Here is a 20918-nt window from a genome sequence, read left to right as displayed (position 1 = left end):
TTTTTAGCGATTTTGGTCCATTGGTCCAATTCAATTTTAGATGCCAAACCGGCAATGTTCCAACTCAGAATATTTCAATTAAGTTAGTTCTCAACATTTTCAACAATGGGTTGGTAACCTAGACCTGGGTATGCGGGTGTAGCTGGAAGGGAAGTAGTAGTATCAGATAAAGATAAAGGCACCAGTCAATCCTGTTTGTCAAGGTCGGACATGGTAGAGAACCTGTTATGCACGGTCATTTGAGGTGCCTCATGGATTGCCATATCCAACATCGGCTTATAGAAATAAGACAGTGGGAGTGACCAAATAAGAGTAGAATTACCTGTATTGGGCTCCTCCATGGCTGATAATAATCTTTTTACCTAGGCTGTTTTTCTAAAATTAATAACTATGCAGTCACCCCTGATGTTCTTTTGAGAAATACCTACCCACCCTACCCTCCGTAACATAATTATATTGTTAATATTTGCTCCCCGCAGCCCTTTATGTTTCCCAAGCCAGTCAGCACATTTGTTGCGCAACTGCACCCAAGATTCTATTTGATCATTTCTGAGTGGGGGTACACCTGCTAAAACCAGTACATATGGACAAGCTGCCGGGGGAAGGCTGAGGACTTCCCTGCTGCCCTCTATTGTTTCCCTACTCGGGCACTTAGGGACTCCGCCACTTTGTATGTTGGGCATACTGTGTGAGCTGCCCCCCAAACCCCCTGAATTTACTCTCAATACAGTATTCACTGGGGCGTTATTTGAGGCCAATGGCCCACATGATGAAGTAGCAGGTGAGCAATTCATTTGCCCAGTGCTGGGTTGAGTACCATGGGCAGCAATAGATTTGAGTAAGAAGCATTCCTTAACCTTATAACATGTTTCACAGGTTTCTGAAGATACATTAGCTGTTATTACTTATGCCTGTGGATGCTGGCTAATGGTGGGTGCCCCAGCAAGATTAGAATTCGTCCCATCTTGTGAAGTAACTTTAGGAATGTTTGTTTGGGAATTTAACTTATTTGCCAATGTTTCCAAATGATCTAAGCGTCGCCAGAGAGCGGAGAAGTTCTTATCCACAATGTCTTTAAGGCGCTCACATATAGTGTCCATATTGGAGTTAATTAAAACATCACCCAATTCGCAGCCCTTGGGAGAAACGGCGGCATCAGTTTGTGTGCAGATGGAGCAGGTTGTAGCCTTAATTTGTATTGGGTCCGCGATTAAATTAGCAGCGGTATCATTGGAAGGGTTTGCACAGTCCTGAATCCATGCACTAATAGCGGTGCGGGTGAGTTACACCAGGCGGTTGTTTCCTCTTCGAGACGGTCGGTTTGGTTCACTTCCTTTTCCGTTTTGCCCCAGTTGATGTTCCCATTGGTAAGACTACCCCATCCAAAGCGCCATTACAAGGTTCCGCCAATACATCCTCATTATTGTGGTCGCTATGGTCAGTATATCTTATTAGTGGCTGAATAGAGGGCATTACAGTCTGTGTGTTGGGTACTGTAGTGTGACCAACAGTATTGTCTGAGGCTTCCCCGGAAAATAAGATGCATTGTGGAGCCACCAGTCTCAAAGACATACGCCTCTCAGTTAATTCTATTTCATTAGCAACTATGTTAACTGCTCTCTCCAACATACTGTCGATACTTGTCGTAGTCCGTGGATTTGAGCATGATACTCCATTACGTTACCCCATATCTATGTATGTGGCGATACTTTTAATTTAAAACCAAAGCAGTAGGTTTTGGCTCACCTTAGTCTACTTAGTATTGCAGTTGGACGAGGTGTGGCCCAGCCCGGCCTCTTCTGGGCTCTGACAGGCACAGACGAGCCCGCCATTGGCCCGGGCATGCGCGCGCACGTGTGTCGCGGGAGCCCTGCCCCCTTTTAAGCATCTCCTGGCACGCTGTTTGCGGGATGCGGTGTGGAACGCTGCAAGGGCTGCTGGGAAATGTAGTTTTCCATGGTCCTCGGTCCTGTCGGCAATGAGCGTCCCTAGCTCTCCCCAACTCTTACAGGCAAGAAGGTCTGGTGGCAGGAAAACGGTCTGGCAAGTAGTATGTATCAAGTAAACCACAGAAATAAATCATGACTCTGCTACAAACCTAGTGTATCACAAAGGATTTTAAATTTGATCTATTCACTGGAAATCAATGTCATTCTCAGTATATGTACGCTCACACTGAATACAAATTTCTCCACAATAACAGTTTTGGACTTGATGGAACCTCCTGACAGCAGACTGGCTGCCCACTCAGTGGATGACCATTTTAAAATATATAGAGTTAATGGCATAAGTATCAAACGCCACAATCTCCGAGGGCCCAATAGGAACACAGCAACATTTTTCACCAAATACAAGCTTGGAGTTGCAAGAGGTAACTAGTTCCAAGGGTTTGAAGTCATTATGGACGTCAATTCACCAAAATATCAGTGGTAGCGGAAGAGAAATTGCACACTCTGTGACACTGCCCAAATGTAACCTCTCAAGGACTCCTCCTTTGCTGCGGATGGGCCCGGCCAGCTCTCAGCCTCACTTACTTCCTGTTTCTGCCCTTGCCTTCATGGCCCCCAAGGCCAGGTATGGCAAGTACAATATCAAGAATACTGAAAGTGTGCGCCAGTGGTACTAGGAACTACACCTGGCTGCCCACGACGGATATCCTCGTAAGTAGCTACTAGAGGCATACAGGTACATTCCTGTGTTCTAGACCACAGGTGAAGCTTGGGGGTCTTCTCCAACACTTCTGACCAGGCTTGAGGTGGTGCAAGATGGAGCATCGTTACACTGACCATGGCAACAACTAACTTACAAAGCTTCATCTAATCAAAAATATCCTTTATTCACTGTCAGCCTTGGCCATTACAATCTTTGAATAAAGGCAAATACATTTACTGTAGTGAAAGAGATACACAAATAAACCCTATTATTTTATAGTCTAACTGCATGAAGCGTTATATATGTTACAAAATATTCCTTGTGATTCCAAAGAACTCTAAACTTTGTTTAAGTTTTCGATTTCTTTCCATGGAAAGTGCAAAACAGTAGCGCTCTTTGAGGCAGCTGTCCTCGGGATCATTGCCAAAACATATTTTACTGGATCCAAAGGTCTGTGTGGTCGAGCTTCTATAAAGATGTTGAAATCACTCCGCATAAGGAAGTTACTGGGAACTTTCTGATGTGTACACAGGCAGTTCTTTCACCTACTCCGTGTTCATGAACTCGCTAGCCGGGGAGAGAGAGGAAGGCGTAAAGGAGGTTACTTTACTAACATGGAGGCAGAGGTGTTAAAGGATGGGGGTGCAACTATTCAAATCAGACTTCAGGAGAGTCACTTTCTCTTAAAAGAATGTATTTATCTATTTCCAAATGTGTCTGGGGTCAATTCCGCTCTGTGTGTCTCATTTGAAATAGCATTTTGTGTGTGTGTATAATATTATATATATATATATATATATATATACACATATACACATATATTACCTACTGGCGGTCGCCAGTAGGTATATATAGTTAGGATTTTTTCTCTATGGGTTTTTTGAAAATTCTATGTCTAATAACTTTGGCGTTTGTGGACGGAATTGGCTGAAATTTTCAGGAAAATGGCACATTTTGTTTCTGAGCAGCCCATGAAAATTTGGGGGGGGGTTCGTCCAGTGGGGGCCGAGAAAAAAGGGGGGTCCCAAAACGTGTTTTTAACATTGAGTTTTCCATAGGGCGGTTGGCCTCACTTTTAGCCCGAACGGCTGAATGGATTTGCACGAAACTTGGCAAAATTGTAGGGACTGGTAGCCCGATGTGCCTTTTGTAGGTCTCAATATATGTGCTCCAGTGGATTTTGAGAAATTAACGTTTAAAAAAAGATATATATCTGTAACAGCGGACGGGGCAGCGCTCTGGTTCGCGGACTTTTCGCGCAACGGAGCTTTGTGAAGCGAAGTTGATTGGTTCTCCGGCGTCTGTCAACATTCCAAACAGTCCGTAGCGGCCGCCATCTTGTCTCTCGGTAGGATCGAGAGACAAGAGGAGGTCAAAACAAAGGGGGAAATAACTATAAGGGGGCATAGTAGATCCTCGCTGACCCCCTAGGTTTGATGTGGAGGTTTTAAAAGGGCCCCGCGGGGCAAAAAAAAATAATAATAATAATAATCGAACGGCTGAATGGATTTGCACGAAACTTGGCAAAATTGTAGGGACTGGTAGCCCGATGTGCCTTTGCTAGGTCTCAATATATGTGCTTCAGTGGATTTTGAGAAATTAACGTTCAAAAAAAGATATATATCTGTAACAGCGCACCGCTTCGCGTACTTTTCGCGTTACGGAGCTTTGCGAAGCGAAGCTGATTGGCTCTCCGGTGTCTGTAAACATTCCAAACAGTACGTAGCGGCCGCCATCTTGTCTCTCGGTAGGATCGAGAGACAAGAGGAGGCCAAAGCGAAGGGGCAAATGACCATAAGGGGGCATAGTAGATCCTCGCTGACCCCCTAGGTTTGATGTGGAGGTTTTAAAAGGGCCCCGCGGGGCAAAAAAAAAAAATAATAATAATAATCGAACGGCTGAATGGATTTGAACGAAACTTGGTAAAATATTAGGGACTGGTAGCCCGATGTGCCTTTGCTATGTCTCAATATATGTGCTTCAGTGCATTTTGAGAAATTAACGTTCAAAAACAAGATATATATCTGTAACAGCGCTCCGCTTCGCGGAGATAAAATTATATCTGTATTACCTAGCTGTTGCTAACACCAGTTAGCGACGGCTAGTAGGAGATAGCGACCATCTTGGGTCCCACTTTGCAGGTGAGTGATATTTATCACTAATGACATGCAAAGTGGGCATGCCAAGATGTTAGCGACTGGAAACAGTCGCTAACATCGCTATCTCCTATTATCAACTTTTGGAAATATTCGAGATAAGCGCGAATATCTCCAAAAAGTAACAGCTGCCCTGAGCAGTTCTTAGCCATGTTATCCAATGGGAGGTGGATAACATGGCTAAGAGCATTAGCTCGGTAATGCATGAATATCGCGGAGTTTTCAGCGATATTAATGCATTGCGCTCGTTTTTTATCGTATTTGCGATAAACCTTGATAATAGCAAGGTTTATCTGCGATAATTTCTGACGGTAAAAAAATCTTTGCAATGCATCGTTAGGGATAAATATCGCTTAACTTTGGTAATATGCCCCAACGTCTGTTAACGTTCGATTCGAAGGAAATCAGGAATTGTTGAAAAACATTGTGTGCGCCATCTTGTCTTTTTTCAAATGCCACACTTTTGTCGTGCACGGCAGCCATTTTAGATGCCTTGACCAGACCCACTCTGTGCACGCTGTCGATCCTTAGCATGGCTCCCCACCCTCGCAAGCATCTCACCCAGGCAGTGGTCACCCCCGCTCTCTGTCTTATGCATGGGTAATAAACCTCCCCCCATCTGCGCTGCTCTTCCCTGAGAATCACACCCTGTGCCCGCCCGACACCTCCCTTTCGCCCTATTCACTACCGCACCCTCTGACACTCCTTTTCCTCTGTGTCCGATTGTCCAGGCCGGTCCTAGGCTATCAGCTAGCCCTGCAGATGTAGTTTATGGCCACAGCTGTAAAGAATCACCCCTCTTCAAAGGAGTTATAGTAGATCAAGGCCCACACTCGATGAGATCCGTCACAGCAGAAGCGTTGCTATTATCTGAAAACCATCCTGTATTGTGATTGGGGAGGGGACCGAGCGTGAAGCGGAAGATTCCAGGGATGACTCTTTGTACATCAAAGTTTTTACAATTATGTGTCACATTAAAAATATATAGCACTCCGACAAAGTAGTAAGATTATAAAACTTTAATAATTTATAAATATATACAAGAAAACAAAAATAGTAATAACATATAAACATTTTTAGGGAAAAACAACGAAGTAGCGGTCGGCTGTGCGAATAGTCCCAACGCAGCACAACGTCCAGATTTCCGGCGTGGGGCGTCGCGGGGGGTGGGTCATCAGTAGCAAACTGTTGTGCGAATAGTTCCAAGGCAGCAGAACGCGCCGAAATCTAGATGACACGAAAGTGATGTCTAGTAAGTTGCCACCCAGCAAATAACGGCGTGGGGCGTCGCGGGGGGTGGGTCATCAGTAGCAAACTGTTGTGCGAATAGTTCCAAGGCAGCAGAACGATGGCACCAAGGTGATGTCCAGTAAGTTGCCGCACTGGTTTTGGTATCCTACAATGCTGCTCCGAATAACGGCGTGGAGCGCCCCGGGGGAGGCGGCGTGAACGGGCCTCTCCAGGTGGAGTCTCATCTGTTTTAGTGGGGCGCCCCTTTACCGTTTCAGTTGCCATTCCGTCCGTTTTTGGTCCACTGTGTCAAAATCCGCCATTCAGCTGAGTTGCGCCCACTCTTGCGGTGCAGCGATAGGCGGCTGCCACAGGACTCTCAAAATGGCGGCAGGCTCTTTCCTTTTTGGGCGTGGTCCACTGAAATGGCCCTGGGACACCTTGGAAATCGGACGCTTGTCTGCTAGGTCTTGGACCCCATTCTCGAAAGCGTCCCCTCCGCCTTGAGAATTCATCAAAAGTTTTGGGGGCCCCGACTCCTGCAGGCTTCTGGTGGGGAGCGGCTGCCATGATTGCTCGCGGAATGACCACGACGGAGCTACGAGATGGTGGTGCTCTCATGCTGACGCCAGTTTAGTCTGAAACATCCAGAAACAAGGTGGGGCTTTCAACGTTTGGGGGAAAAAAAAAGTTTTCATCCAATGAAAAGTGTTGTTTTTAGGTCATATGATCAAGCCTTCCATCATTCGGAAACCAAAAGTAAAATGAACCAATGAAAAGTTTTATAAACAAGTCACATGACCTGTTATGCGGCATAGGGTATAAAATGCGGAGAAAATACGTTGGCACGTGAGGCGGCGTCAGTAGCGGACCGATGTGCGAATAGGCCGAAGGCAATACAACGCGCCAAGATCCGGATGGCACCGAGGTGGTGTCCAGCAAGTTGCAGCACTGGTGTGGCCATCCTACAATGCTGAAAGTCGGCGTGGGGCGCCCCGTTGGCCTGTGAGTTTGCGTCAGTAGCGGACCGATGTGCGAATAGGCCGAAGGCAGCACAACGCGCCAAGATCCGGATGGCACCGAGGTGGTGTCTAGTAAGTTGTCGCACTTCTGTGGCCATCCTACAATGTTGAAAGTCGGCGTGGGGCGCCCCGTTGGCCTGTGAGATGGCGTCAGTAGCGGACCGATGTGCGAATGGGGCCAAAGGCAGCGCAACAATATTTTCTGACTGACACCACAAGGCGCTGAGATGCCAAGATCCGGATGGCACCGAGGTGATGTCTAAGTTGCGGACTGATGTGCGAATGGGGCCAAAGGCAGCGTAACAATATTTTTTGTATGGAAGATACCACTAGGCGTTGAGATGCCAAGATTCGGATGGCACTGAGGTGATGTCTAGCAAGTTGGTGTGGTCATCCTACAATGCTGAAACTCGGCGTGGGTCGCCCCATTAGCCTGTGAGATGGCGTCAGTAGCGGACCGATGTGCGAATAGGCCGAAGGCAGCACAACGCGCCAAGATCCGGATGTCACCGTGGTGGTTTCATAGTTGAGAGGCACTTCATCTGCAGTGGGGCGCCGAGATCCGGATGGCACCGAGGTGATGTCTAGCAAGTTGCTGTACTGGTGTGGTCATCCTACAATGCTGAAACTCGGCGTGGGTCGCCCCATTAGCCTGTGAGATGGCTGTTCTTTGGATTTGGGCCTGGTCCACCAAAATGGCCCTGGGACACCTTAGAACTCGGACGCTCGATTTTTTTTTCCTTTCCTGTACATGCAAAAAAAGGTAAATGCCCGGTACGTTACACGCTTCATCTGCCACGATGAACTCTCCAGAGGAACCGAAAAAAAATATAGTTGTGGTAACTATACCATGCATCGTCATATGGAGAGGTGGCACCAATTAATTATAGTGCTGCATAAAAGAGAGATTTGGAGGAGAACCCCTGACCTGCTAGTACATTCATCAAAGAAGTGGCACTGAGAGCTTCAGAGGCAAGGGAAACGGTCCCAAATATTTAGAAGAACTTTGGAAAGATTAAAATGACATGTTTAGATTGTGGCAAATTAATTTCATGTGGACAGATGAGTGTTACTCTAATAAATACAGCATATGAACATCATCATAGTCGATGGTTGGTAGAGACATTTTGACTATATCCTGGACCTGCCCGTCCTCGCCCAAAATGGCGCCGGAATAAATGGGACTCGTAACTCCTTGTTGTGTACTGGTTGCAGAACCTTGAAATCACGAGATACGTATGCAGTTTTGAAGCACATGGCGGGCGGGGACGAGAATTGATTGAATATTTCGACATCCCTATTGATATTAAGTTCTGATGTGTTATTGATTACTGTACTGTTGAAAGTTCGAATTAACGTCACCCATGGTACTTGCCCGCAAATGTATATCTAGATAATTTTATTGTAACTGGCCCTGTCGTATTTTAATTATAAAATGTACGTCCACCGATTCCGTAACTGTTAGACACCTTAGTTCTTGCAACCTAATGGCCCGCCCGTTACGTTCCTCTACAGTGTAAATGTCTATTCATCATATACGATTACAGTTTGCTCTGTGGCAGGCCCACGTGGTTATAGGCTCGTATTTGTATAATGAAATTTTCACAATAAAGGTTTTTAAAAGAAAACATGGTAGTAGTATATACATTGGTAAAGTTTTTAATAATAGTGACTGTTTTAGAATCATTAAAAGGCAAGTGAAATAAAGCAGACCAATTACATGAAGGGTAAAAGGTATAATACGAAGGAACGCAGTAAAGATAAATGGTCAAGGGCTGTTGTGTTTTCTATTCCTGCAACATAAAGTGATCGATAAGAATCTCATATTCAGGCGTATCGGCGACTAAGACAGCAGGTCGACCCTCTTTTGCTCAACGGCTCCGTCATGGGACGAAGAAACGCTCTTTTTCTCGAAAAAAGAATATATTTTACTTGCAGGACAGTTGTAAAATTTCCGGGAAAGTACATTAGCCTGGAACATTATAACATATATTTAAGAAAAAATAATGTTCGGAAGTAATGAAAAGCGTAATTTTTAGGTCATATGACCAAGCCTTTCATCATTACAATAAGAAAAGTAAAATGAACCAATGAAAAGTTTTATTAACAAGTCACATGACTTGTTATGCTTACGTTACGCGCTGCGCGCCCCGGATGACTTCCGGATGCGCTAACGCGGCGCGTCATATGACGCATTACGCGACAACGCAGGTACAGAATATAGTCAAAATGTCTCCACCAACCAGCGGTCGGAACACAACCCCTTTCAGCAGGCTAAATAGTTCTGTTAAATGACAACAGAAGGGACAGGCAACAAGAACCATCAGTCAAAGAGGGGAGAGCTAGTTCTTCTCTACCGGGTTACATTGGGGCGCTACCGGAACTGATCGAATTGGTAGTCTACAGTGTTTCTGGATGTTTCAGACTGAAGCTGGGGTTAGCATGAGAGCAGCACCATTTCGTAGCTCCGTCGTGGTCATTCCGCAACCAATCATGGCAGCCGTTCTTTATCGTTATTTTGGGCGGGGTGGGTGGCGGAGCCGAGCTGTTTTGCAGCCATCATTGTGTGGAGTTCAGTTCATCTCACTAGTTTTGTATTTGTCATGAGGGGTTGTTCCTAATGTTTCTATTTTAGCGAGGTCAAAAAGAGATCCCATTAGTGGCCTACTGATTTTGCTCGATTCCTTTTCTTTTTTTTTTTACACGATTTTTCGTTATCTGCAAAGACTAAACAGAGTATTGCGACTCTGTGTTTGTTTGTAAATAGAGAATGAACCAAAGAGAACTAATTCTAAAACAGTAAATACTTGGATAACAATCAATCAAATGGAGAGAGAAGCAGGCACGACGGATTACAATGGGGGCAAAGACCTGCGTTAACTACCTTTCACTATCTGCAAAGAGAGAGTACTCCTAATAGAAATGAGGGGGGGGGGGCACCATTCAAAGCAGATCAGTGTGCATAAACACGAAAATGTTTCACTTACCACGTACTTGACATTCGACAGCTTATGATATTTGCTATTAAAAAACCATTGAAATTCACTGAAAAAACCATAGGTTATAGACCATATATAGTTAGGAATTAGCATTTAAAAAACCTTATTTTACTCACACAAAACCATTGAAATTCCATATATAGTTAGTTGCACTAACTATATATCGCGCACCTGCAATCCACTGCTGATCATGTCACATATTACATCATTCATGACATGGTCAGTGACATCACTGATGACATCACTGATGACATCTCAAATGACATCACTGATGACATCACTGATGACATCTCATTTGACATCATTCTTGTGCTAATACGATAAACCTCTTCAGACTCTAATATAACCTTAGATACACTCAGTGTATACAGACACTCACACACTGCCACTCATCCATGGAGTTACTCACACACCCAGTCAGTCATGCAAAGAAACAATCTCATCTCCATTTCTTCAACTATACAGTTAAACACACCTTACTTATTGAAACATATACTAACACATATTTACTCTCTTATACAATCCCTGATACAAGTTCACAATGATCGATACAACCACTCACTCATTCGGTGGCTCTCATGCACAGTTATTTATATATGCCAACTCTCACATGTACTGTGTTTTACATATGTACTTACTATGACATGTAGCATTGAGATATCCATTCACTCATCAATACACTCATGCACACAGTCAACTGCCCATGTAGCTGTTTCCACATGCACTCTTGAACTCATACACCTAGTGAATAAACTGTTCACACATCTATGCATAGAGTCACACACCTTCCAGCCACCCCCACACAAACTCAATCTCCCATAGAAATACTTGGGCAACCAATTAATAACACATATAGCCTCTCGTATAGCTAATGATCAACACATGCAGCAGTTTACAGAACAACAGACATAATGATGCACAAATTAAGACAGTTTAGTCACTAACCCATGCATTCAGTGAGACACATTTAATCACTCACTCATACAGTCAGTCACGCACCTACTAAATCCTTCATCCAGACACTTATACATCCACTCATTCTTCAATATGTAAGACATATTTTAACTTTACAGAAACATACAGTCACTGGATGTTGTCATCAGTGATGTCATCAGTGATGTCATTTGAGATGTCATCAGTGATGTCATCAGTGATGTCACTGACCATGTCATGAATGATGTAATATGTGACATGATCAGCAGTGGATTGCAGGTGCGCGATATATAGTTAGTGCAACTAACTATATATGGAATTTCAATGGTTTTGTGTGAGTAAAATAAGGTTTTTTAAATGCTAATTCCTAACTATATATGGTCTATAACCTATGGTTTTTTCAGTGAATTTTCAAGGTTTTGTAAATGCTAATTCCTAACTATATATGGTCTATAACCTATGGTTTTTTCAGTGAATATATATATATATATATATATATACACACACACATACACACGTCACCAAGTTGCAAGAATGCCATATATACACATACATACACCTTTTTTTTCCTTTTCTAAGCAAAAGCGCTTTCCAAGTTGAAGTTTTTAACCCATGCATATCTTGGCAAAAGCACATTTCCAGTCCCGAAAGGCACAGGGATGTTGGCTAAAGAACTAAGACACGCTCGTGGTGTCAGTTTGGTACAACAAGGGGCCACCTACAGGCTGTCTATCTAGCGGTTTTGTCAAGTTCGCATCACAGACACTTTACAATCGCCACAAATATAGCTCGCTAGCATCAAGTGCCGAGGGTGCTTTCAACCATTTCTGATTTTTCAGCCAAGAGCACTAACTGTTCTGAGGCTAGTAGTCTTTCATTAGGAGTCGCACAGACACAAGGCCCAGCATGCATCATGTTCTTGAGTTTATAAGCAGGGCTGGCTGAAAGCTGCCCACGGCTTGGTAACAGCTGCCAGCTAGGTTTCAACTGAAAGTATCTGCTGTGTAAATTCCACCTGTGGAGCGTGAAGGTCGAATTATGTCTTCTCACACCTTCCCTCACCCTCATCCTTGTTACTGTATATCAGGCATGCAGTAACTCCAATCATCATACTGTTCAATGAAAGACCCCTCCTATTCAGTGGGCACCTGCTACAACAAAAATGTCATCTTTAAAGTATTCTATTACACCCTGAAACATACGATAGAAAGACTAAGCTGGGTGTACCATATAAACCTTTGTCTAGTATTGTACGTCGCACCAGACCTCAGTCCAGTGATACCAGTGCGCATTTACCATGATTTAGAAGGCCTACGCTCAAGAGTGAAGCAACATCATCTTAAAATAGAACGCCCTGGCAGAGCGAAAGCAAAATGTCTGGTAGTCCTGTAAAGTAATTTTTTTCGGTCTTATCAATTAGGTTTACAGAAATTACCACATGTGTTATGATATACTGCACACCTTCTACAAAGGCCTCTAGCTGCTGGAGGTAAAATGTGGAAATGACTGACAGGAACACCATTCTTGGTCATATTTTCCAATTTCCGTGACCATCTTCTAGAAAAGTTTAATGTGGCTGTGCAAAATTTGTAAAACAAGCATTTGCAATGCAATCGGTCTCGCCTTTGGCACCTTATAAGTATTTAAACAACGCTATTTTCTCTGCTGTGTCTGAATAAAAAAATAAAAATACTTTGGCGATTCTTATGATGAATGGCCAGTGTTAGTTGGATAATAATCAGCCCAATCCATGCATTCAATTAGCTAAAAATCAAGACAAAAAGAAAAAAACAGGAGGAATGATAATCAAATGCCATGGGGCTCTTTGTGTAGTGCTTAAAAAGCGCTCAAATCACATAACCAGGCCAAAAAATACTGTCCTATCCCAATGTTAGATTTAGACAGAGAAAGGATCAAAATTATATTATCGACAGCAAAGGTATCTGGTGAAGGGGGATTCCCATTTTAACTTGCTAATCTCTGGAGCTAATTGCAGAATGCAGAAATGTGTTTAAATGCAAACATAACGCACCCAACACATTATTGGGCACATGCATCATTGTAGGATTTTGCACTTCCTAAATTGCGAAAATTAAGGAATCGCAATTTAGGAATTGCAAAATCCTATGCATCAAGAAATCCTAAAAGTTTTTAGGATTTCTTAATTTTCGGAAATTGCGATGCCTTAATTGCGAATCGCAATTAAGGAATGGCATTACATTGATTCCTATGGGCCTAGAGGCCCATAGGAATCAATGCCGTTTTGCATTTATTTTTTTGCACTCGCAATTTGTTGATGCATTGCAAGGGTGCAGAGGGGGGTCCAAAGGACCCCCCCCCTGCACCCCTGAAATGTATTTTAAAGTGCATGTTTCACACACACATGTCCTAAGGACATGTGTGTCTGTAACATGAAAGTTTAAAAAATTCATTTTTTTGCTTTTTTAAAGATTTTCGCAAATTAACACGAGGGTCAACCTCGTGTTAATTTGCACTTCCTATTTCAAAATTCGCAATTTTAAAAAAAATGATGCATTGCATTTAAGGAATCGCACAAATGCGATTCCTTAAATGCATTCGCATTTTTAGGAAATGCAAAAAATAGCGAATTTTGAAACTCTGTTTCATGCATCCCAAAAACGTATGTAGGAAGTGCAAACGGCCGAATTTACCGATTCGCACCGTTTGCACTTCCTAAATAGGTTGATGCATGTGCCCGAAGGTGTATCCATCCATTCTCTCCAAAGTACATCACAGTATTAGATGGAAACAGCGAAACGGACGAAATGTTTTTATCAGCAACAATAGTATTGAAACAAAGTGGGCCGCCCCATTTAAGCATGCAAATCTAGGGACTCTGCTATTGGGAACATAACGCCCCTAATACGGAGGGGGTGTCCATTTATTGCCCTCCATAGTAATATCCCAGTGTTAGATGCGAGCAGAGAAAGGGGTGGAAATTCTAATGGGGTTTGTTACTTTTGCATTAGTGCAGGGGATTTATAAGAACTCCTCCGTTCAAAAATGTTTATTGTCTTGTGTACTAGCACTAGACTTCAAAGGTTTCGGGGAAAGACTGAAACAAAGCATAGCCCCCAAAGTGTATTTTCTTCTTTAAAGAAGCAATTGGGAAAGTAGGAATTAGGCAGAGTCTGTGTAGAAGCTGCATATCTTGACAGCTCCTATATTCCCTTTTTCCAGTCGAGAGGCCCTGTGGATGAAGGGGAGCTGGTCCCTTCACACCTCCACTGTTCTATTCGCTCTGCCCCAATAGAGAGGTTGTGTGGGTGGAGGGGAGAAGACCCCATTCACGTCTCCACAATTCTCTGTTCCACCCCAGTAGAAAAGCGCGGGGATTGAAGGCAGCAGGCACACCTCCACTGGTCTCTTGATTGCTATGCCTCAGAAGAGAGGGCTGTGGGTGATGTAGTGCTTGATCTCTTCGCACTTCCAGGGTTCACCTTAGGGCAGTCACCACATCTGACACTCGCGGACTCTAAGCATGGCTCCAGCACCGGGCATGTCTAAGGAGAGTGTTAGGCATAGGCTGCAGCAGTGCACACAACAAAAGAAATTAAATAAGGCCTGACTAGGAGTGTGGTGGCTGCCCAGGCAAGCCACGTCTCAGGAGAGCAGCTGCAGCAGGCACTGCACAGCCCGCGGCAGCACCAGGCAAGCCAAGCCTCAGGAGAACAGTGGAGAGGCTGAGGCAGGGACTGCACAGCCCGCCGCAACGGGCAAGACGCGCCTCAGGAGAGAAGCGGAGAGGCCGAGGCAGGCAATGCACAGTCCGCCGCAGCAACGAGCAAGCCACACCTTAGGAGAGGCAGAAGCAAGAGCTGCACACTCACTTCACAGGGACACTTAGTGGTTTGTGTGAGTGTGATTAACGGGCTGGCCAGGCGCGATGATGGACGTCCACCTGGCAAACCAGTGCACGGTTCTGTGCACTGCCTGACTACACTGCAGGCTCAGTTGAGACTCCACTCCGGCAGTCGTCGGTTCACGGGTACCGGTGGATCCAAAATTTGTAGTACCAACATGCGAGCAGCAGTGGGAGCTCCTATAGGGGTTTGAAGCTTGTTCACTGCATCAGCCCTCTTATACATGTGTCTATATATGACACACAGGTCTCTCCTTGTTTTCTCATTGGGTAAAAATCAGACTGACTCTCGACGTCAGTGCTGATACGGCGTCGATGAATGGGTTACATTCAAAAACAAGATAAAGGCATGCAAGCAGCGTGCGCGTCACTGCTCGTTCCCGTGGCAGTACTCCATGGGAATTAACTTGTGAGAAAAGGTGGGACTTGCACCAATATTAGCAATTTGCAGGCTACTATTTTTGAATGACATGGACAAAAGCCAATCCAAAGCCATGGGAGGAGTCAGACCCTACAAAGTCCATACAACACATCACTTGACAGCGCAAGCGCTATCTAGGCTCCACCTAAAAAGTTAAGCGCATGGCCCTTCTCAAAAGGCCACTGATGTCGCACCACTCAATACCCCTGCCAGCGCGGCTAATACCAGTTCTAAACCAACGATTAACCAACACACTCCTACAAGGGTGACAAAATCAGACTATTCCAGGCAATCCAAAGCTATAGGAATGGTCTGGATGGCAGTTGCTCTTGATTTTTAATGTATATTGTATTATTAAACTCAAATTAGACAAACGGAGCCACCATGTGGTGACTGTCATAGGTGCTGGTGTTGAGAATTAAATTCTACTGCCGAGAACCGGCTCAAAATAAGAACTGGGCAAAAGTAGTACTGCAACAGCCACTTCAGGCTGGGTTTACTGAACAAGTTATAAATTAGACATACGCATTCAATGTTGCATTTCGTACACAATAGCATGACTCAGTACAAGAGTTCTTCATTATTCAATTCTCTCTTCCTGTCCTGGGCCTTCTATCAGAGAGGAGGTGGACACTCCTCACAGAGTGAATAGCGTATGGGAGGGGAGGGGGATGAGGTGATGATGGCTTGATTTCCACCTCTTAACTATCAATACAAAAGGAACTTGTCATCTGTCAAATAGCTCTACATTATGTGGGCAACCTACAGTCTATGATGATTTATAGACAACAGTACTAAACATAATAGGACTTGTAGACCTGTACTAATAACGGAACAGATCAACAGAAGCTACAACTCCTGGCATGGTTTGTGCTGCCTACTGAAAAACAAATGGGCAACTTAAAAAAGAAAACTTTAAAGTTCTTTTAAAGTGTCGTAACAACCTGCATGGCAAATATATGAATGTATGAAACCATGTACTGAGGGCAAGATTAGCTGGTGGGCAGTTAAGGGCTCTATGGCATGGTGAAGATGTACGGTTGTGTACAACATAAAAGGGGGCATGTGTACAGGTTTCTTGTCCACCAAGGTATTGTGCTTTTTGTAGGAACTTCTCTCTACACTAAAATAACTGTTAAGTGAATACTTGTATAAAAGCAAAAAGTCTATCACAACTGGTGTACATGTTCACATAATAAACGCTTTACAATGCACATCTATCACGGAATCTAATATCAAGGAGGCTAATAAAACCTGGCCCATCTGGGTCCATACGCCTGTCATTGCACTTTTGGTGACTCAAAGAAATAGTTCCTTCTGGTTAGACACATCCTTTATAAAGACCATGGATCTAACCAAATCCTCTAAAGCAGGAGTTACACTAGCTTATAAAGCATACATAAATATTCACATACAATTTATAAAACATGGGATTCTGCAACCTCTATTAAAAAATAGTCTCCAATTTCTTTATATATCAGCAACTTCTGACGCACCCAGTCGCTGATTATAAAGAAATTATATCAGAACTAAACTGTAATCATTTATTACAGTCAAGTTCTGACGTCAACAAAATATGCTTTCCTTTCTTCTTCTCTGTTTTTCTAACTTACATTGTCAATCAGAAAGGAGATATTTATTGCAACAGGTTTATTTTTTGCATTAATTATTGAAATGTTCGAAACTTTCCACATGTTTCTAAGTAATCCAAGCTACAGTTACTTCTTTTCAAACAGAGTTTTATTAAACTGATTCTAAATTCTCTTTGCAACAAATATCTAACAGCTTTTTTGACGTGTTTATTTTGCACTAGAGCTTCTATTTTTATTCTTCATCTTTTGAAACATGATCTCTCTTTCATATCAAAGAGCTATGCACCAAGGGTTTAAGAGGTTTGTGGTAAAGGTGATGCTGTTAGTATGTATTATATGGGATGAATTACCTCCTGTACACGATAAGGATAAGGATATTGCAAGTCAATTCAGAGTTCTATCCATATCCTTTCCTTATCCTTACTAATATTATAAAGAGAGAGGCCAAACCTTTGAGGCGGGTAATCTCAGTAACCACAGCACCAATCACAACACCCAATACAGCGTTGGAAAGGGCAGTTGCAGCACAAGGACATAGGCTATGCAGTCGGCCACCATATACATTTTTTTTTAATTGTTTTTATTAACTTTTCAAGAAACAGTGGTGTTCATCACAATCATACAGTGCAAGACATACAATTGTACCGTAGGACACCATATACATTTAAAAGGTAAAAGAACCGTGCCAGCAAAGTAGTCCCTTGTGGGCGTGTCTGCGTTGGGCTGTGGGCGTGGGCTAGGGGCGTGACTAACGCTGGGGGCGTGTGGTACGGCCATCACATCGTGGGCTGTGGCCGTGAAACGCTGGGGGCGTGTGTCCGCTCTTCATGCCATGTGAGTCGTACATATAAGCGCCAATTACGTTGCTGCGCAGCATCAAAGGGCACGCTGGGGGCGTGACATGCTTTGGGCATGAGAAACGCTAGGGGCGTGTGTCCGGCCTTCATGCCATGTGAACGCAATTGCACCGCATCAAGGGGCACGAGAAATGCTGAGGGCGTGTGCTACGATCTGATCATGCCATGTGGGTCATACATTAATCAGAAGATCGTCTGCTGTGGCCATGTGCTGGGGGCATTACAAACGCGTTCAGCTGGAGGCCTGGTAAGTAACATTACTGCATCCTCTCCTGCGCGCTGTTACTGAACTCTTTCATTGAACGAAATTAGACGCGCCTGCTACCATCAACCAGGGCTCTAGCCGGGCTCAGGCGGCGGATCAGTACACTAATTACACGCGCCTGATAACATCAACCAGGGCTGCAGCTGGGCCTCAAGCGGGGGAACACGCAAATGAGCGTGTCTGCGGGGACAATTACTGCAGCCTCTCCTACTCGCTGTCACTGAACTCTCATTCAACGACCTTACACGCGCCTGCTAACATCAACCACGGCTGTAGCCGGGCTCAGGCGGCGGATCACTACACCAATTACACGCGCCTGCTAACATCAACCAGGGCTGCAGCTGGCCCTTCTCCGTCCCTTTTCTAATGAAACAAAAAATGTTGTCTACCGCGAGATTTTAAAATAAATTGCCCTTGCCAAATACACACATTCTATTTCATACCCGGACAACTTCGGGATGGGCTGCTAGTAATCTTATAAAGGAACATGGTGTTCAATCTTTATACAGTGATGGAACTCCTCTGGGTCTTACAATATCCTTATGTGTGACAAGGGAGTTCTTTATCCAATATATAATTGAAAACTTGTGACAAACCCAGTCACCAATTGTAAAGAAATGACATCAGAACGCAACTGTAATAACTTATTATAGCCAAGTTCTGCTGTCACAGCTTGCAGCAGAGGGGTAGGTCAGGTCACTAAACATAATCAAAGCAGCGGTTTGAAGAACGAAAATAAAATCTTACTTTTCTTCCTTCTGCTCTGTTTTTGTGGTTGTACAATGACAAGAAGAAAGGAGATATGTATGGCAACATGTTTATTTTTTGCACTCATCAAAATATAGAAAAGTTACAATTTTCCAAAATGTTATACTATACCTTTTTTTATACAAAAAAAATAAATAACTTGTATTACACTGCTTCTAATGTGTTTTTGCTACAAATATCTGAAAGCTTTTTTGATCAGTTTAATTTTGCACTAGAGATTCTATTTCTAATCTTCATCCTTGAAAAAATGCTCTTGCTTTCATTGGAAACAGCTACAAACCAAGTATTTAAGTGGTTTGTGGGAAAGGCGATTGTATGACCATGTATTATGAGGAATAAAGTACCCACTCCTGCACATAAGGATATTGCAAGTTACCTTGGAGTTTCATAACCTTTAAAGGAACTAGCCTCATTCCTCTACAGGCCACGAAACATCATAAAAATGTTACCAGACCAGCAGGTCTAGTGATTTGAATAATCTACTAGACCCAACTGTAATGCATTTGATCCATAAACTGGTCTCAAATAGCGTGACTCTAGGCAAATAAATTATTTTACAAAGCTTCCTTTTTCTTCATTATCACACATCAGAACACCTTGAAATATGCGAATTCACCATTAAAAAAAAAAAAATTGTTTGATTTAATAGTCTAGAAATCTTCAATCCCTGTGTGGTCTCAGTGAATCCTACTCAAGCTCACTTTACACCTGATATTATACACACAGGACCCTGACATGTCCTGGGGCTATTTTTAATACAACGTGGGATTCACATAAAGTCTAGTGGATTTTTTCAATGTCTCACGGTTCCAATGCTCAACGACATTAAACTGAAACTGACCTCTTCTCTCTGTGGCTCACCGTACACCGAAGGTTGGGGGCGGAACGGTGGACTTAATTATTCAAAATATTTTAGATTCAGATCTGCTGCAAAGCAAGTTTTCGGAGGCCAAACATAATCAACAGGTTCAGAAATGTTTTTTATGTTGCGAATGGCAAACTTGCTTCGTGGCTGGGGGTTGTCTTTTAGGGAAAACAAACATAGCTTGTTTGTTTTACCGACTTCTTTCATATTTCCGTGGAATATATGTTTCCAACAACGAAAGCGGGCGCTGAATTCTCAGCACATTACACTCGCTCGATGACCCGCGGGGCTCCCCTCCCTTCCCTTCCCTTCCCGCCCCGTAATAACCTTTGCCCTGTGGTCAGAGGGCGGCTTACCTCCCCTGACAGCGGGTCTTGTTGAAGTACTTCAGGGAGATGTCCATGGCTGCCGCTGGGTAGGAGGGAGGGCGGGCGGACACGGTGACGCGGAAGCCCTGTTACCTGCGGCACCTAAGCTCGTCCGCGGCACTGCCTGCGGGGAGCGCGGATCACTGACGGCCTCCCTCTAGGCGTGGAGGTACCCGGAGACTCTATCACGTGTTCGCCGGATCCAGGGCGGCAGAGGGGCAGGAAGTGGGGAGGAGAGGAGGGAGGTTATGCGCATCCAGAGGTGTGAGAGGGTCAGACGGGATAAGAGGTGCTGAGGTTGGACGTGGAGTATTGAAGGTGTGAAAAGCTCATAATGAAATGAAGGTGCAACTCGGAAACAATTCTTCTAATCACACTATTCAGGTTTTGAAAGGAGCATCACATCAGACCCCCTAGTTTGATGGAGAACACGGAAAACGCACACGGATTTTAACTGCAGTGAAGCAGCTTGCACAGTTCTAACATTCATAACATTCAATGTGCAGTTAATTGTACACGTGGCAATGTGACGCCTGGACCACTCCTTGTTTTCACCATCTCCTCGTTAACTCAGTATCCTTGGTCAGCTAACTCCAAGTCTATCCGTTTTAATCTTGGTATCCTCACTTTAAAATGTTTTATTAAAGCTCGATCCCGTGCTGATATTTGAAAACAAGCATGTGCAATGCAATAGGTCTGGCATTTGTGCAAGTTAGAGCTGATGGTGTTGAAAATTATGTTTTTTATTTTGCTTTTTGGTGTGGAGTGATGATATTTTCATAGCACTATTGCCATTCGCATGACCTTGCAGCGCTGGAGAACTAGAACATGGGAAATAGGTTGAGGGAGAGGATACTAGAGTAATATGATGTGTGGGGGAAAAAAGGCAGAACATTGTGGAAAAAGT

The 20918-nt window shown here is 43.8% G+C and overlaps 1 protein-coding gene across 1 annotated transcript in view; it reads right to left on the bottom strand.

Annotated features, from left to right (window-relative positions):
* The window catches only part of MCOLN2 (mucolipin TRP cation channel 2), a 566096-nt gene extending 545615 nt beyond the window's left edge, over window positions 1-20481 (bottom strand). Inside the window, exon 1 of the mRNA XM_078645573.1 lies at window positions 20000-20481. Coding sequence (XP_078501699.1) covers window positions 20000-20046 — 47 coding nt within the window. The 5' untranslated portion in view covers window positions 20047-20481. The remainder of the gene's footprint in view (window positions 1-19999) is intronic.
* Between the last annotated feature and the right edge of the window lie 437 nt (window positions 20482-20918).

This window comes from Lissotriton helveticus, chromosome 1_1 (genome assembly GCF_964261635.1).
Source record: "Lissotriton helveticus chromosome 1_1, aLisHel1.1, whole genome shotgun sequence".
Lineage (NCBI taxonomy): Eukaryota > Metazoa > Chordata > Amphibia > Caudata > Salamandridae > Lissotriton > Lissotriton helveticus.
Note: the sequence above shows the minus strand (reverse complement) of the source record. Positions and strands in the feature narration are given on the sequence as shown.